General features: G+C 32.6%; 4 protein-coding genes and 1 long non-coding RNA gene across 5 annotated transcripts; 1 reads left to right on the plus strand and 4 right to left on the minus strand.

Moving 5' to 3' along the window:
- Window positions 1–474: 474 nt before the first annotated feature.
- On the minus strand, window positions 475–1,146 carry LOC125839866 (uncharacterized). Its single transcript, XM_049518852.1, has one exon. The coding sequence runs from the start codon at window positions 1,054–1,056 to the stop codon at window positions 667–669; it is 390 nt and encodes a 129-aa protein (XP_049374809.1). The 5' UTR covers window positions 1,057–1,146; the 3' UTR covers window positions 475–666.
- A 722-nt stretch (window positions 1,147–1,868) lies between these two features.
- Window positions 1,869–4,584, minus strand: LOC125839894 (autophagy-related protein 8C-like). The gene is made up of 4 exons (XM_049518872.1): window positions 4,462–4,584; window positions 3,143–3,198; window positions 2,987–3,039; window positions 1,869–2,296 (listed from the first exon to the last, which is right to left on the minus strand). The coding sequence occupies exons 1-4, from the start codon at window positions 4,496–4,498 to the stop codon at window positions 2,158–2,160; spliced, it is 285 nt and encodes a 94-aa protein (XP_049374829.1). The 5' UTR covers window positions 4,499–4,584; the 3' UTR covers window positions 1,869–2,157.
- A 1,685-nt stretch (window positions 4,585–6,269) lies between these two features.
- LOC125839758 (probable beta-1,3-galactosyltransferase 2) lies at window positions 6,270–11,035 on the minus strand. The gene is made up of 11 exons (XM_049518758.1): window positions 10,551–11,035; window positions 9,827–9,923; window positions 9,616–9,680; window positions 9,302–9,513; window positions 9,145–9,208; window positions 8,484–8,556; window positions 8,271–8,391; window positions 8,064–8,151; window positions 7,849–7,974; window positions 7,648–7,757; window positions 6,270–6,783 (listed from the first exon to the last, which is right to left on the minus strand). Exons 1-11 carry the CDS (start codon window positions 10,670–10,672, stop codon window positions 6,635–6,637), a joined length of 1,227 nt encoding a protein of 408 aa, XP_049374715.1. The 5' UTR covers window positions 10,673–11,035; the 3' UTR covers window positions 6,270–6,634.
- A 2,817-nt stretch (window positions 11,036–13,852) lies between these two features.
- LOC125807482 (heterodimeric geranylgeranyl pyrophosphate synthase small subunit, chloroplastic-like) lies at window positions 13,853–14,810 on the plus strand. The gene has a single exon (XM_049487207.1). The coding sequence runs from the start codon at window positions 13,857–13,859 to the stop codon at window positions 14,808–14,810; it is 954 nt and encodes a 317-aa protein (XP_049343164.1). The 5' UTR covers window positions 13,853–13,856.
- Window positions 14,811–16,368: 1,558 nt separating this feature from the next.
- LOC125839911 (uncharacterized) lies at window positions 16,369–17,845 on the minus strand. The gene is made up of 3 exons (XR_007443714.1): window positions 17,746–17,845; window positions 17,585–17,643; window positions 16,369–17,127 (listed from the first exon to the last, which is right to left on the minus strand). It is a non-coding gene; the product is annotated as an uncharacterized LOC125839911 (long non-coding RNA).
- Window positions 17,846–19,170: the final 1,325 nt, after the last annotated feature.

Genomic DNA, 19,170 nt, shown 5'->3' on the forward strand with positions numbered 1-19,170 from the left:
CCTATCCATCTATCGAATGCATGCACCTTTCCAAATTTCTTTATAAGGAGCTGAAAATAGTTTAATAAAGTAGCTGATATTGTTTATAGCACACCAATACATTGACAATTGTTTAATTTAATAATATATAAAAGGACAATTCATAAAAGCCACAACAAACTAGTCAAAAATTTGATTAATCAATTAAGCCTAAATATCATTAATTAATTAACACGATTGTACAAAAACATTTGTAATCATTTTGAGCTTCACGATTCTAACTCTCAAATTAATATTAGAGTACTCAATTATTGATTTAAATCTAATTTTCCTTATACGAGCAATCAATAAATAGATTTTCATATTCATGCTTTCAAAATCATGAATTCGTATTTCAATTTGCAACAATCGTGTTAATCTTTCGATTTTTCCATCTCACTAACAACTCAATTTTTCCAGCTTATTCGCAACGAAAGACTTCAACTAGTAGATAAATATGAGAATTTGAATTCGAATTAACATAACCTAAAATCAAAGAGATACATAAATCGACTTAAATTGCTATAAAATGTAAACTATTGTTACTATTCGATAATAATTCGATTTGAACAAAATTATCAATTCAACCATTCGAATAATCTCCCAAAAAATTGACCTGGAAAATCGAACTTCGAAGATGGATCATCATCAGTAACCAACATAGACAGCAGCATTCACAATGTAACAATCATCATTTTTATCTCCCATTTCTTCAACTTCAACTCCACTGGAGCATATCAATCCGCCATCAACGACCTCAACGTTCGAGATTCTTCCATAAGGAAACACTGATTTCACTTTCTCCAGATCTAGAGTGTGATGTAGAGGCCGAGGAACTCCTAATTTGATTTGCAATTTCATCTGATCGAATGAAACTCCAGGTATAGATCCTCTTCTGAACGCTGGTATTGAATTGGATGAAATTGCGTTTTTACAGGCTCGCATAGCAGCTGAGGTTACGTCTTGACCGTGTTGATCGTAGCCGACGCCCATTTCGACGAAGAGAAGAGTCATCGATGAATTAGGCACACACGCCATAGCCGCCGCCGACGAAGAGGAGGAAGAAGCTGTGATTTGACGGCGATGGATTCGAGGTACGAAAGGAAAATGAGTTGAGCTAGATAAGGCAAACCGGCAAAATGCGGCTTATAGTGAAAAGAACAGCTAAGGGCATGTTTGGTACATTGAAAAATATTTTCCTGAAAAATAAATTCTGATCATTTTTGGCAAAGAGGTACACTCTCCGTTCCTTTTTTAGTTATAGTTTTTGAATATCTAAAATTTATTTTATTAAATTAATGCAATCTAATTTAATTTTAAAATTAATTAAATTGACTCTAAAAAAGCATCAGGCTTCGCTGACCCAACAGTTGTGGCCCAATATATGTTTCTCTCATTCCCTGCTCTCCTAAATGGGGATAAGGTGTTTTTACGTCGAAAACAATTTCTTTACCCTCCATAAAGTAAGGGTAAAATTACATATACGCTAATAAAATTTGCAACAATCTTTTTCATCTACTACTAAGAAAGAAAAAATCTTAAAATATTTCATCAATAAATGACAAAACTCCGTTGTATAGATGTCATCAACGGAGATTAGGATGAGCTTTGATGAAAGTAACTGTGAAGATGAAGACAATGCGCATTATGAAGTTGATCTGCTATATGCATCCAAAACAACACTAATTACTTGTTAAAATAGTGATGATTGGGGGTAGAAAACTTCGTCTTGTCATGTCATATCTAATCACCTCCCCACCGTTTTCAAAATAGTTTTGAGACCAAGGAAAAGGAAACAGGAATGTAAAGCCATCTAAGCAAACGGGAAATGAGCAACTTCATAAAGGTAACTACTTAAACCAGTCAATGTCAACCCAAGACAGCATCTAGGTAGAAAGATAATTCAGAAGAGTAGGCTAACGTAAGTATTTACAAGTTTTCTTAAGACTTATTTACACAGTAATAAGGTCTCTGCTTGAAACTTCAAAAGGATCCGAAGGTATTCTCGCCACTGTAGGTCATGTACAGGAAGCCATCCTCATCCTTATGTTCCTCATAAATGGCAGACATCATGGCAGCTGTAACAATGTGGAAGAACAATTAAAAAAGGAACTGTTCAAAGCAAAGGAACAACAGATACTATAGAAGTGTTCTTCTCACCTGTAGGGGGAGGATATTCTTCACAAAGATAAAAATAGCCTTCTCAGCGCTGAGCTTAATCCTCTTGCGAACAACATACACAAATTGGCCAACAGTCAGATCCGCGGGAACCAAATACCTGCAGGTATTTCGATTAACAAACAATTTGCAGTTAAACCTCAGCAAAACTTAGAAAGAGCATGACCGCATGGGAAGATTAGCTAAGTCAACTTTGTTCAACCTCTCTGGCAGTAGAAATCATTGTTTGAGTTGCTTTAACACCAGTCGACTATAAGAAAAGAGTAAAAAGGTCCTGGAATTTCATTTCGACATTCTACAACAAAATTTTCACACTAGCCTTGGATTTCTATAAATACCTTGCTAGCGCAAATTAAAGATCTTTCAGCCTGATTAATGGTAATACTACTACTAATGGCTCAAAAAATGATTCGACAACAATAAAAAAATACTTGAATAAGTTATTCTGCGCAAAGATATAGCAAGAATTTACATCAGTCACATCATAGTTCAAAGGGAAATTATGCACCATAGTAACTATACAACTCGAGAGCCACATCATAGTTCAAAGGGAAGATATACACCATAGTAACCATACAACTCGAGAGCCACATCATAGTTCAAAGGGAAGATATACACCATAGTAACCATACTACTCGAGTGCAACAACTAGAAAGGTACATTATTATGGCATTATCACAGGAAACAAAAGCTCATTTGTGACAAAATAATAAAGCACTCTGAATGTAAGGACATTGTCAAATGAAAACCCAAGTAAACATTGCAAAGCTCAAGGTGATAAAACACTAACTTTTTCTTGTCAATGTCAGGGATGTCACTTCTTTCAGCTTTCTCAACAATCACCTAAATAGCAAGAAGAAACAAGGAATTAGGTTGGATAAAAAAAGCATATAAACTTTGTAGCACATCCAGAAGAGCATTGCAAGAGAATATATGAAATTTGTACCGGTATTCTATCAGGGTACTTCTCCCTGATACGAGCAGCTTCAGCCTGTCGCCTCTCTACATGAATGCAAAACCAAATTAACATAACAAGAACACGACATCCAAAAATTGTAGAAAAAGAAAGTTCCAAGGAAAAGAAAATTCAAAAGATAAACCTAGAAGTATTAGAAGCACATAAACAAAATATACACTAGGTAAGTAGGTATCCACAAGAAGCCCATGCTCAACCATCAAACAATAGACAATACCCCTCCAAAAGTTATTGGGAGAACATCAAATGATTAACAATAAGAACAAACAGCTTCAACCAAATAGAGAATTCTTTACCAGACTACATGTACGATGTTCTTATACTTAACTTTGTACACCACATAGTGGCAAATTTCTCACAAAATCTTTAAAATTGCAGCAAGTACAAGTACTAGGCTACTAGAAATATAGAACAAATACGCATACATAATCGAAACCTATGTTGCTCAGACTCTCCAAATATGTTGCCGTATCCATGTAGAATACTCCATAACCATTGACATTTTTGAAGAGTTCATACAACAACATAAATTGTTAACTAAAAAAAGGAATTCCAAAAACTCCTATTGTATCAAATAGACAGTCAAATCCACAATCAGGAATCAAGCATATGCACAAAGAGGGTTTTATGTATAATCCCCCACCCCCAAACCTCACAACACCACCCTATCTCCACCCCGCATCCGTGTAGGATCCTCCACGCATTTCGAACAACAACAAAGATTGTTAACTGAAAAAAGGAATTCCAAAACCTCCAACTGTATCAAACAGACACTCAAATCCACAATCAAGAATCAAGCATATGCACAAACAGGGTTTTACCGTATAATCCCCCACCCCCAAACCTCACAACACCACCCTATCTCCACCCCGCATCCGTGTAGGATCCTCCACACATTTTTGAAGAGTTCGAACAACAACAAAGATTGTTAACTGAAAAAAGGAATTCCAAAACCTCCAACTGTATCAAATAGACACTCAAATCCACAATCAAGAATCAAGCATATGCACAAACAGGGTTTTATTGTATAATCCCCCACCACCATCCACCACCAAACCTCACAACACCACCCTATCTCCACCCCCAAACCTCACAACACCACCATATCTCCCTCCCAAACCTCACAACACCACCATATCTCCCTCCCAAACCTCACAACACCACCCTATCTCCACCCCCAAAACAATAATTCATCAAATTATCACTCTGATTAAAGAAATTCCAGAATTGAACAAAGATCAGATCTTATAACCAAAACACAATTAAAAGAAAAAAACAGGAAAAATTACCAAGCGGGTGTTCCAATTTGAAGGAGCTTTTGGCCATGGTGATCTGAGAATGATTAACAAAAAATTGGCGTATCTGCAAACCAAAAGATGAAAATAAAATTAGGGTTTTCTAACAGAAAGGGGAAAAAGCTCCGGAGTTTTGTTTAGGGAAAAGAGAGCTTACTCAAAGAAATCACAAAGAGAGTGAAAAACGCATCCAAAATTTTCTCTTTGTTTATAAAAATAAATGCTCTATATAATTGGATAATATTTTATCCCTTTTTTTTCGCGCGAGAAAATCACAAAAATAGTCCCTTCTATTTAAAGATTGGTTTAAAGTAGTCCCTTAAATATTGCTTTGATCCATTGGGGTCCTTTGAATTTATCAAACATGAATTTTGTTGAAAATACTTAAAAGTTAGGGGTTAAAAGACACCTAGAATATTGTTTCATATGTGAACCGTCAGGCAGGTAAGTTTCCTCCCTAAACTATCACCAAATGTTACTTGAGCTATCAATTGTTTGAGTTTTATACCAGAAATTTTAGATAGGAAAAGTGAATAATTACATTTTTAAAAGTCAATTGAGATCCTTTAAATTTATCAAACATGAATTTTATCAAATATTTAATCATTCCTAATCCATCGAGTGAAATTAATGGTTTCTTGATCACGATCAATTTAAGCTTGTTAAATTTAAAGAAAGTTAAAAGATGTAACTAAAAATACTAAGAAGTCTCATTAAATTCTAGAAATTGCTACACAAAATATAGAGATAAAAAAATATAACAAAAACAACTCTAAATGTAGCATCAAACTCTAAAAATAAATCAAAGAGAGAGTTAAACCTACAAATATGACACCTCCAAAAGTATTTGCCGGAAATGAAATAAATTACTTTTGTCAAATATAAAGGACTAAAATTGCTCGGATCATATTTAAAGGAATACTTTAAACCTTTCACTCAACTTAAGGGACCATATTTATCATTCTCTCTTTTTAAACCACGGGCCATGGCTTTTTTCATGCATGAGGCAGACAAACTAGCCCATTTTCGTCAAACAAGTGTCTTTCCGTACCAAGTCGAAGATCAAGGTAGAAAGTTAGTAGTTAGTTGAGTATTTTTGTACTTCATGTGAGAAAGTTAGTAGCTAGTCGAGTATTATTTTACTTCATGCGGGAGAGCTAAGGGTTAACCTCCTCTTTGCTTCTCCTTATTAGTAAATATTATTTAGTTATCACATGATTTTTTTCTTCAGTTTTTATTACTGCTTCATTTGTTTTATATCATGTTATTTTAGTATCCTCTTTGCTTCTCCTTATTAGTAAATATTATTTAGTTATCACATGATTTTCTTCTTTAGTTTTATTACTGCTTCATTTGTTTTATATCATGTTATTTTAGTATCCAGCTCAAATTCTTTTTTTTTGAGACGAGGGTCTATTATATTAAGAATAGTTGTTCTTACCAGGGACAATCTTTTACTCTTTAATATCAGTCAAACTCACAAATATTGAGTGCAAATAAGTATTTCAACCGCCCTCGCATATGTTTCTGAATCAACTGCTTCTCCCAACTACCTGAAAATGAAAAGAAACTCTATCCTCAACCCTTCCAATCCTTAGTTCATGGTGGCAACCTCATCCCATGCATTCTTTGGTTGTGAGCCCCACTAGAAGGAAGCCCTAAGGAAAGAGCATAGCGTTAAATTTATCTCGCCTTTCCGAGATTTGGAATCCTTCTGTTAAGCACCAATCGAAATCCAATCTGACTTCTAAAAACGGAGGACCCCACTTTCCCGCATCCCTCTCCCCATATATGAATAAGAATGAAACAAAGTAACAAAAGGGAAATTTCATTTCACTACTTCATATAAAAGCAACAAACAAATTGGTGAAGTGTACACTTATTAGTTTCCTCTCACAAGACTAACAAATTATTATATTCTAAGCATCTAAAAAGAATGACTCTTTACACTTTTTGCTTCACATATTGGTTGCTACAATATTATCCCTCTCCTTAGCTACTAAATTTGGAGCAGATACAGTGGCAACCTCTCTTCCCTCTCCCATTGATACAGTTTATATTTTATCAAATCTGATGTTTCCGAGAATTCTCGGATACATCTTGTTTTTTCGAGTGTTCGTGTAATCATTTTTTGAGCCTCCAGAGATTGGAGAAATGATGCATTTTGTCAAAAGGATGCATTCCACAAAGCATTCTCGCCTTCCCCACAACGTCGATGAACCTCCTTAATCCTATCTACGGACCTGCATATCCCGCTGCAGCTCCAATCAAAGGAAGCAACACAAATGTTGCCTGCTTGAGCTTTCCACTCACAATCTGGTGAAATTAAGATAGACAAAATCAAATTTAATCATCTAGGAACATTTAGAGATTAATCAAATCAAACTTCTTCGTCCTGAGTCAACGTTCCTGGTCTGAATATATATAGTTGTTCTTTACCCATTTTCCTACATTCAAGGATCTAATGTATGGAGGGGAAGTGAATTTCTCTGAATCAAGAGGACTGAAATGCGTAAAAAAGGGAAATGGGAAGGCAAATTCAAGAACTTTCCTCAATCAAACAAGCCATGAAAATAGTATAGAAAAAAATTGTCTCATGAGGCAATAATGAGGAAAAAAGAACAAACTAACAGATTGGTGCCATGTGCATAAAAGGACAAGGCAGCCAAGTGGAAGAAAAAAGCTACACTACCTGAATGGTACCATGTGAAGAAGTACAGAACAGTCATGAGGATAAAAGGGAAGGAATCATGTACTGTTTCTTGATAGTGTATCAACTGCCACAGGGTAAACCACCGCCTCTCGGTTCCCGTGGTTGTTCTAATAGACTAATACCATGTAAACCAAATAATGAGGCCAACCAAAAAAAATATCTAAGCCTTTCGAATTAACCAAAATGGAAAGATCATAGAGTACTTGGAGAAATTCTAAAATCAATTGCTTGATCTTGTAAGCAGATCTCAATAACCTTTCCAAATTAGCAAATGATCATTATCGCTATAATTCCTGCCTGGCTGCCTTATTTGGTCGGAAAAACAATCAAATGTGGAAATATGAAAAACGGTACTCCAAGTTTGGAAATATTCAATGCAGATACAAAGATCAAAACTTCATGGAAGCTTAAGACTGACAGTTCTAGAAAATGCTCTATTTCCAAGAAATAACTGTATGAATTGTTACCTGGCGGAGTTCCACAACACAATCTTCTATCATCTATATGTTCCACATCCAATCCAATGAGCCATGACCCCAACGAGACATCCTCATTAACATACTTGTGTAGAACATGCCTAGGATGATTAGAGATCAGGATCAGCAATTGATAATCACGCAAAACAACATAATACATTCCAAGTATATCAGGAAACAACAAAAACTTACTGATTTAAAGATATATAAGTAGCTAAATCTTTTGAAATGGCATATAACTGCCCTGTTGCATGTCGAAAATATCTGTTTCCGTCCTCACCAAATTTCCAATGCTCAGGCTCATGATATCTCACTCCCCTGCAAAGAGAAGAGGGGAAAAATAGAGATGAGTCGAGGAAATATATCTAAGACTCGTTTACGGTCAAAAGTAGAACTCCTCTGCTTACTTCTGAGCAAGGACGGGACCAGATTTCATGCAACCAATATATACCCGAGGTTTCGAATGATGCCTAGCTAGAGTTGCTCCCAGTGCACCTGAAGTTTCCAAAATGCATGTTCTCAAATGAGTGACAGGCATAAGTATAGCAGTGCACTTGTTGTAGTAATACAAACATAGCCTTTCTGAACCATCTATGAAGGTCCTACAGTCCTACCTATATTTACATGTACATCATCGTCAACTTTAATATAGAAATCAGCATCCCACAGAGCAACAGCAGTAGTAAAATATGTCTTTGTCTTGGCAGATAATTCAAGATATCCCTCAACATGTTCCTACAGAAGTCACAGTAACATGTCCGATAGTTAGATTAGTTTTAGGGGGGTGGGATCTGATACAAGACTAGACCAAAAAGTGTTAATGTTACCAGCCTCAAGAAATCTCCATGCTTCTTGTCTTCTGCTTCAATTGCTCTATCGAGAATGCCACCTGATGTTGCACTGATTATTGGAAAATTAGATCAGTAAGACTACAAGTACATCAAATTACAAGTAAATAAATATGCAAACTACTCTCTCCGTTTCAATTTGTTTGACTTACTTTCCTTTTTAGCCGTTTCAAAAAGAAGACCTCTTTACTTTTTTGGTAACTCTTTAATTCTAATTTTTAAGACCACAAGATTGAAGGACATTTTGGTACATTCTACATATCTTTAGCTTAAAACCACAAGATTCAAAAGTTTAATTATTTTCTTTAATTCTGTGCCAAGTCAAAACCAGACAAACAAATTGAGACGGAAGGAGTCTTAGGAGTAATATTAAATATCAGCTTCCCCCACTTTAAAGTATCTTTTTAAGTACTGAGTCTTCAACTATACTAGACAAAATTGAAATGCGAACTAAATCTTTGTTTTTGTCATCCCTAATATATGCTCTAAGAAACTCTTGACGGAAACACACAACACCAAGAAGTTATAAATGGGTGATGATGGGTCACTGCCAGAAAGTAATTAAGAGCCAACAACATTATCAAGAAGATTGGGAACACAACACCTTGAGAATATAACAGCTATCAGTTGTAGTACTCACCTGTGACCTATTACAAAACGAATTACAATGCCCTTTTCTTCCTCTAGCTTCTTTCGCTTATCACCTGTTTTCCACGAGTCAATAATCAAAATGCATCCAACATTTGGAAAATCCCCACAAGTAACTCAGAAAAACACAAATAGTGAAGCTCAAAAACCTTGTGGCATCCAAGTAGCACGAACTGAGTCTCTTCTCTTGCGGCTGTTGAAGGCAGTGTTTATCCCTATGACCATTCGATATTTTCTCTTCTTGGCCAATTCGGGGATCTTTATGTCTTCTGTTATTGGAGAACCACTCAGTATAGAATCTTGCAACGCCCTTGCTGCAGCTAGTTCCATCTCTAGGTTTGAAATTGTTTTATCCAAGGTTCTGTATTTTGTTACAAGGACAACAACAATTGAATTCGTTGTTTTGTAGGAAAATGAAGTATGACATTCAACAAATCAAAAAGTTAAAAGCATGAAAACATACTGTATAGCATGGTGTGTTTTCGTAACTTCACCGAAAATGTCCTTGGATTCGCTTTTCACATCCTTCTGTATAAAGCAAGAACACAAAAGCTATTATTTTGATGACGACAACAACAACTAAACCTCAATCCCAAACAAGTTGGGAATCGTCTATATGAATCTCCATTTAACTAGAATGACTTAAAATCATTTCTCAAATCGTCTATACTCACATTGGTAGGATCACAGTCCTCAGAAACTACCCCTAGCTTTTGATCATCAATCTGTGTTGTCCTTGTTATGCCTTTAGCTTCTGGAACTGTCCACATCCTATAACCAAATATCCTCATTGTTGAGAAAATAGAACAAAGTTGCAAAAGGCTCAATAGTTGTGCAAGTGGGAAGATAACAGAAAAAGGAGCATTTTAAGCTACTCTCTCCGTTCCAAAATACTTGTCACATTACCCTTCTCGATAGTCAATTTGACTAATCTTCGGAGCTAAATTGGATTAAGATATTCAAATACTATAAGTAAATGTAAGTCAAAGTTAATGTAGTTTGAATCTCGCGAATCGGAAAATGACAAGTATTTTGTGACAGATGGAGTGACATTAATATGCTCAGAAATGCAGCTACAGATCTCTTTCACAACTAAAAAAACAGGCTAATTTCAACAACAGCACCATCCTAATTTAGAAGTATTGCTAAATAACATCATTAAATTGCATAAAGAAAACTAACAAGATCAAAAGTTCCCTATAAAAACATACAATTAACAATCTATATAAACCTCAGAATGGTAAGTCAAATCCTTGTATAAAGATCCAAACTTTTCTTTTCATTCACAACAAGTTGAAAGTTCAAGTAACCAATAACCAATTGAGCTACTAAGATTTCGTGTAAAGATCCAAACTTTCATAATCCAATTCAAAAAACAGAAAGATCAAATGAATGAACCTGTCAGTGAAGAGCATCCCAACACAGAAGCATCCAATACATAGAAGAACAGTCAATTTCCTAGAAAAAACACCTTTTCCAGCTGATTCACCTCCTCCTCTACTTTTCATTGTGCTCTTCATTGCTTAAACCAATTAACAGCTAATTCAAACAATACCCATTTCAATTCCCAACTCAACAACCCCAAAAAACCAAAGAACCCCCAAAACAGTAGCAATTTCAGGATTTCAAAAAAAAAAAGATTTCTTTTTTAACAAAAGGGGTTTCTATTTTCACATGGGAGAAGCTCCCCAGGTCAGTCAAATAGAAGAAGAAAGTGTTGAATATGTGGAATTGAAGAAAACAAGACCCACAATACAGCACTTTGTTCAAGAATCCATCTAAGTTAGTACTAATTTCTTATTATTCTTTTAATGGTGGACACCTGTTTCTCTTTTCTGTCAAGAGAGAGATGACATTGTCGGTGAGATAACAGGTAAATTTTTGTAACTGTAAAAATAAAAAATTAAAAATTAAATCTTTGGGAAATTGTCTCACTCTAAAAGTGTTTTTTTTTTCAGTGTTGGTTCAGGAAAAAAAGATCATGGACAGTGCACTTGTATTACTGTTTGATGTTAGAAGTTGGCAGCTACAAATTTGTTGGAAATGGGGTCACCTCATATGTGTTTTGATCTACATAATAATCATGTAGCGGATTGTTCGGTACGAGAGATAAGGAATAATAGATCTTGAGATTGATTTTAGGATGAGTTTATTTTATGTTTGATTGAGATGAAATCGCAGAATCACTTATCTCGAGATTGTAGTGTTAATTTTATCTTTTATTGAGAGTGAATCAATTATCCCGAGATTGTAGTGTCACTTATCCATCATGAGATAATCAATTTTCCAACCAAATGAGTTCTAAGTAGTAAGTGTGCTGAGTATGGAGTTTTCCAATTTTTGTAAGGTTCTTTAAAATGTTTTGAAAAATATTCTTAAAAATGACGGATAAAAATAGAAAAATAAGTTTCACGAGTGATTTTCCTTGTGACATTTTCTCACCCTATAATATAGCTCAATAGCTCATCCCCTCCCCCCCTTCTATATACTCTTACCCTCATCTTTTCATAATATTTGTTCAAATTATATAGAAATCTTTTTAAAATAATATTTACACCTATATATATCAAACATAAATAAGAAATTTACTTATTTTTTCTAAAGACATTTTCCTTTTTGTCGAACATAGATGTTAAGGTTGAAAAGGAGTATTTGAAAATCACATTAATTGGTGTTTATTGTTGAGGCATAGTATTAATTATTTATATAATGATAAAATACTATAGATTATCATAATCTTTAAAAAAATAAATAAGACATCTAAAGAAGGAGGAGGAAAAGGGAAGGATATATAGATGAAATTCAAAATCTTCCACCTCAATGGTGAAAAAATCAGATAGCTCACCAACTAAGGTAATCAAACAACTTCATATTTAAACAAATCTTTAATTATCTTTCTTTTGTTTGTAATAATTTCCTTAACACTATGTTTTTAAATTAAAGATTGAATCAAAAGACTACTTGTGTTTACATAATACTCATTTGTTCTTATCTAAATGTGTATCAATGTTTACCATGCTAGGTACTATTATCATAAGTGTGTAAAATTTTATGATCATTTCAATGAAACAAATGAAGGGTTGTTTTCCCTAATGTTATCTAACTTTTTGTGATATCAATACTTTACAATAAGATTGTGGTGTTCTCATTATAGTTCTTTTTGGTCATTTTTTCCTAAAAATAAAAAAAAGGTGGATTCAATGAATTAGGTATCAACAATTGCATTAGAGAAAAAGAAATTCAAATAGAATACTTGGGATTAGATATCATGCCAATATGATTGGTACACCATTCAACAATATAATATTTCATGCAAATAGAATCAAAACTAAAAAAAAATAATTTATGAATTCTTATTCATATTTTTTTGGTTTATTGTCTTTTAAATAAAATATTGTATTTATTATATAAATTCTTCAATATAAGTATAAAATTTGAGTTTAAACTATTGAATTTTACCAACCCTGTAATCACAATGCTGGCTCCACCCTACATGAGAGTGTGTGAAAGTGATGTGTTACCTTAACATCATCTAAATAATTTATTTATAGTATTCAAGCACTATCAATGGTTGTGCGTAATTCTTTGTTTTTAATTAGAGGTCTCGAGTTTGAGACCTGAATATGAAATCACTTTTAGTAGAAAATACTTTACTCCGAAAGTGAAACCTCCTTGCATGAATCCAAATTAATCAAATCCTAAAAAAAATCGAACATTGAATGATTATTTTTTTTTTTAAAAAAAAACATATATTTGTATTAATTTTTTCTAGCAAGAGTTTCAAGTGGGTCCCTAGTGGTTAGGTTATCACCACCTTCCAGCCATTTTTTTGTTTGGTTGAACATGATTGGCTACCAAATATGAAACTCAAAGCAAAGAATGCAAAAAAAGTGAGAAAGAAAAAGTCATAACTTTGAGGTACATAAATTTTATTTTTCGATTAATTATTTGCTATTCGAAATTTAATGATTCAATAAATTCAGATATACAATAGGTAAGGTTCAATAAATTCAGATACACAATAGGTAAGGTTCATGATATTTTACATTTGGCATAATGAAACTTACTAGATATGTTATTATCGAGAACATATAACTTTTTTGAAAAAAACTTACTAAATATGTTATTATCGAGAACATATAACTTTTAAAAAAAGTATTTTTGACTCGAGTAAAATTCTTTTAAAAAATAAAATACTGCATTATGTTATACTAACCTAGCACCATCTGGACTCACTCTTTGTATTACTATCATCAGTTAAAAGTTTGTTTTTCATAAAAAAGTAAGCATAATGTATAAACGTATCTTTTAATTTAGCATTAACTGATATTTATGCTCTCTAACTTTAAGTGTACATGAATATACATTTAAATTTATATAAAGTTTATCAACTAGACACATGTGCGTAGAACGCCACGTAGAACGCAAATTACCTCACGAAGACACATATGTCTACTTATTCAACTTAATACAAATTTAAATATTTATTTGTTGCACATTCAAAATTTAATATTTTCTCTATATCTATATATACCGAAATCACTAGGAAGTTTCTTGTCACTTTAGTCCTTAGTGGACAATTTTTAATTCACACGTATAAAACATGCACAAGAAGAAAATTAATACGTAATGAAGATTTCTTATTTAAATATGAGCTAATTTGCCATTTTTTCAAATTCAGACCTCAGTTATTATTTTTAGCTTATGGCAAGAATTTTATTTTTTTCCTCCATAAATGGTTCATCATTATCATTTTACAGACCAATAGTAGCTAAAATGGGCCAAAATCAATCTTATTGGGCCTCTATTGAATCTGATATTGAAGCCCATCTTAAGAAGGTCATCTCAATTAGGGCTCCTGAATCTGTGTTCGAGCCCATGCATTACTTGACTTTTACAACACCCAAATCCACAGCACCAGCTTTGTGTGTCGCAGCGTGCGAGCTGGTGGGTGGTGACCGAGCACAAGCCATGGCTGTAGCATCGGCAATGCATCTCATGCATGTCGCTACTTACACCCACCAGCACATGCAGATGGCCCGGACGGAGCCCGGCCCAGTAATTGAGCACGAGTTTGGCCCAAATGGGGTCATAGTTGAATCACAAGCTAAAGGATTGGGCCCGGCCCGTAATTTAAGGGACATTGAGCCTGAACACAAGTTTGGCCCGAATATCGAGCTCCTCACGGGTGATGGGATCATGCCCTTTGCTATTGAACTGATAGTTAAAGCCATGAGCCCGGCCCGAAAAAACTCAGACAAGATCATGAGGGTTATTACTGAGGTGACACGTGCCTTTGGGTCACAAGGGTTGCTAGAAGGTCAATATCGCGAGATAGAATGGACTCAATCAGGCAACGAAAACGAGGAAATGTTCGAATACGTGTGCAAGAAGAAAGAAGGGGAGATTCATGCATGTGGAGCTACTTGTGGTGCAATTTTAGGTGATGGAAATGATGAAGAAATAGAAAGGTTGAAGAATTATGGGCTTTATGTTGGAATAATACAAGGAATAATAAATGGAAGAAATTACAACAAAAAAATGGAGAAAAGGGTGAATGAACTTAGAATATTGGCCATGAAGGAAATGGATACAAGTTTCAAAGGGAAAAAATTAATGAAGCAAATTGTTAGTCTTGTCGAAGAGTCTCTATCATAATGTGATGTTGTTTAGATTTTGAATAACATGTTTAATTTGATCTATGAAAAAAAGTAATAAAGAAAATGTTTTGTTATAAAGTATGATTTTGCATTATTGTACTAGCAATTTTATTATGTAAGGTGAAATAAGTAAACACACAAATGAACAAACTGAAATTGTTATTTGAGTTAAATGAATTGGACAATGATATGCTATTCAAATCTTATTTGACGACCCAACTCTTCTTCTAATATATTAGGTCGTGACTCATTTATTGATTCAATTTACGTGAGTTTCATTCAGTAATCTTATTCAAGTTTGCTTATAAGTATGATGTTGTGTTACCGTCTTTTATTACATAAATTGAAGCAAGTAACAAATAAATGAGCAAGTTAAAAGTGTTATTTAAATTAGACAAATTGAATAATAATCTTTTTTTATATATATAAAAAATAAAAAATCTGGTACTCAAATTATATTTGACTTCCCAACTCTTCTTTGATATATTAGGCCGTGCCTCATTTATTAATTCAATATGTTTTAATATACATAAATTTAATTCTATCCGTCCATTAATTTTATACTATAAATTTCCCAAAATTAAAATGGTGGGGTTCAAATGTCATGATCATATTTAATTATGAAGGGAGTAATAATAAAATATAAAAAGAGAAATTGGTTAACTAATAGCCTAATAATACAGGAAAGCAGATCTTGTCGACTATATACTAAAAAGAAAAATAATATTTTGATTTTGAGGGCTTCCTAAACTTAATCAAGTAAGCAATTATTGGCCACCCACCAAGTGAATAAATTTATCATGCCATGATACTTTTAAATTATGATCAGTTTTACTATAAGTTTTTAATATATAATATTTATTTTATACTCCCTCCGTCCCTATTTACTTGTCCATACTTCCTTTTTTAGATGTCTCTATTTACTTGTCCATTTTGACAAATCAAGAAAGGACAAAAAAAAAAATTCTATTATACCTTCATTTAAACTTTTTGAAAATTTAAACTTCCCCCAACATTGATTAGTTATCTTGAATAAATTTATTTTGGAATCATAATTAATAAGGGCAAAATTGTAACTTCACTATGCTAATCATTGTTGTCTTAATATGTGTGTCATTTCTAAAGTGGACAACTAAATAGGGACGGAGGGAGTATGATTTATGAATAGATTTAACATGCCGTAATACTATAAGTTTTTAATATATAATATTTATTTTATATGATTTTATCATTATTTTTTATTAAAAAAAATATATTTGTCACCAACTCATCATTCATTACATATTTTGTATTATTTCTTTTTTTTTAAAAAAAATACATTAGATAGTTATATATATTTTGTTATGACTAAAATAATATTTGAAGCACAAGTTAAAATTATATGTTTGTCGGAAGCAACTTCTCTACCATAAGATAGAGATAAGGTCTATATACATTCTGACTTCTTTAGATCCGACTTTATGAAATTATATTGAATATATTATTGTTGTTGGTATGTGTAGTTTCCACAAGCCACTAGCTACTTAAATAATATCGAATTTAGACATTGTTAATTCTAATTAAACATATTAATTCAATTACTAATCAAATCCTATTGTTGATGTCTTACGATCATCAACTATCACCACGTCATCTACACGATTATAATACAACAATAACAATAATTATGCCTCATAAATAAATCAGAATCGACTATATGAATCTTCACTATCGATTCATTCGATCTAATGTTATTCAAGGAACCCTGTTTTACTTAATATTGCATTTCTCACCCTACTCAAATCTCTCCCTTTTAGTGTTCTTCCAACACCTTCACACACTGAAAAAGAAGATATTTTACTCCTTTCAAGTTTTTTAGCAATCCATTCATGTGGAGGCATCATTTCGCCTTCATCATCGTCATCATCATCGTTCTCTTCATCAAATTTTGAACTATTTCTCACCAAATTATGTCTTCTGCCATCACAATCATCATCATTATCATCATCGCGTGACAAGTTTTTTTTGAAATTTGTCCCATAAATTTTTGACCAATCGGGTACGTTTACTGGAGCTGAATATTGAGTTATTTTAGGTTCCTGAATTGAACTCTTACTCGATCTCTGGATCATTTTGGCTGCGGTGGGAAGCCTCCTAGGACTGAAAATTGGTGACGACTCTTTGTTTCTGCTGAAATTTGAACCAAATTCGCGTTTTTCATCGGTGAAATTTCCCCAAATTTCTTCTTCTTGAAATTCATCATTCCTCATTGATGTCCATCCACTACTACCTTGACTATACAAATTGTACCTCCCTTCAGATGACGGTGTCATCTTCTGCGAAATAAAAAAAAAATTAATCGAAACTTTATAAATTTGTGATATTATATAAAAAATAAAATCGAGCCCATAAAATTCATTGTTTGTTATTAAGGAACTTAATCAAGATTCTTTTAACAAATAATAAAAATATTTGAAGTATTTCATTAGTTATATATCAATGTTCCAATTAAAGTACTTGTATGTATGCATCAAAAAACTTCACCTTCCTCGAGGTAAGTGCATTAAAAAAGGACATTTTAAGATATGATGTTATTATTTCCTTCCAAAATAAAATAAAATACATTTATTGAAATAACGATACTTCAAACTTCAATGACCAGCAAATAACACTGACTAAATTTTGTTGAAAACAATGAAGAGAAGAAGGGAGACAAATTTCGAAAAAACCTTAGGCAAGACCTCTAAATTTATAGACAATGAATAAATATAAGATAGAATTTGCAAAATGTACCTCTCTTTATAATTGAAACTTGCAACAAGTATCTTTCTTCAAGATCTAGAAAATTTTATCTGCAAAACACAAATTAAAGTGAAATAATTAAAACAAAAGTAAACCAATAATAATATCATTAAGGAAATTAAACACACAAAGAAAAATATGTTTTTTTGTACCTTAAAAAATCCTATGAATTGGTGTTTGTTGAAGAGAGAAAAAGAGTCATAGAGAAGAGGGGAAATAGTGAGCAATCAAAGGAGAGAGATAAAGATCTTATAAGAGATTTCATAAATAATTGACCTATGTCTATTATATTTTTTTGTCTTTAACAAAATGATTGACTTAAATTATTAAGGGAATGTGAAGATTCATTTTACAAAGTATTTAAGAGTAGTTTTCAAAATCTTATTATACAATGAAATTTGATAAAAATTTGAAAATTCGATCTTCAAATATTTTTAGACCAGTGTTTGGTGCTTTCAACGACAATATTTTTTATAAAAAAAAAGAATCAAGTAAAATGTATGTTCAAGTACAACTTTAAATTTCAAAAAATCATAACTTTAGAAACTTAAATTTTCAAGTTTCAACTTCACAATTTATGGTCAAAATAACGGAGTCTAAGAATATTTTTAGAACAGAGACAAAATTTGAGTTCCAATTACTATTTACGAATTTGACAGAACTCAATAATTTTGGACATTTAACTAATTAAAAGGTTTTATTTGCTACCGAATTTCATTATATGTATATAAATTTATAAGTTGTCTTTTTTAAAATTCAGAATCATAAATTCAAAATTCCCGAATTTGCAAGTAAAAGTGATTAATTAGTTATTTTTACAATAAAGTATTAACAAGTAAATTGCTAGTACATGTTTGCTTTATAATAAGCCTCAAATCACATGAAAAATAGCTATTTAATTATTTGTTCCCTTTCCTATCTATTTCCTTAAATTGGCTACTTCTGCAAGAAAATTTCTACCCTTAAAAAAGTTTATTTTATAAGAAAAAAAAATAAAGAGCCTATAAGCACCTACACTAGTGCTCACCTTAATTAGTGCATTGCACGTGTAATTTTTTTAACATAATTTAAATTATCATGTTTAAGTTAACCTTGTTTTTTTCACACATAACACCCTTGTTTACAAAAAGTTAATGACATAAGAGTATTAATTAAGCTAATTAAGGTGATTTCCATGAAAGCTCAGGTGATAATGATGTCGCCTAGTAGTTGGAGATAATCAAATTAACTTTATTAATTCTGTCTAGGTGTCGACCACCTTCATTTTTTTAATTAAAAGAGAAAAGAGGCACACTGATTGATGTTTTTTTTTTCGGAACGAAGCTTCGTTATAGATTTTGAAATTAAAAGTTTTAAATTTTAGATTTATTTTGGAATTCTAGAATAATCTGTAGTCGTTACAACATCTGTTGTCACAGCCTCTATCCTTTGGATGAGCACTTTATACGCACCAGATTAACCCCACATCGTGTAAGAATTCACTAGTTTGAAGTTGTGATTATTTGGACATGTATTTTATTTGAAACTTTTAAAAAAAAAATTGTGAGTGAAATCTAAAAATTCAAAAATTGGCTTGA

This window comes from Solanum verrucosum, unplaced genomic scaffold (genome assembly GCF_900185275.1).
Source record: "Solanum verrucosum unplaced genomic scaffold, falcon-dt-bn FXZP01000277.1, whole genome shotgun sequence".
NCBI classification, from domain to species: Eukaryota; Viridiplantae; Streptophyta; class Magnoliopsida; order Solanales; family Solanaceae; genus Solanum; species Solanum verrucosum.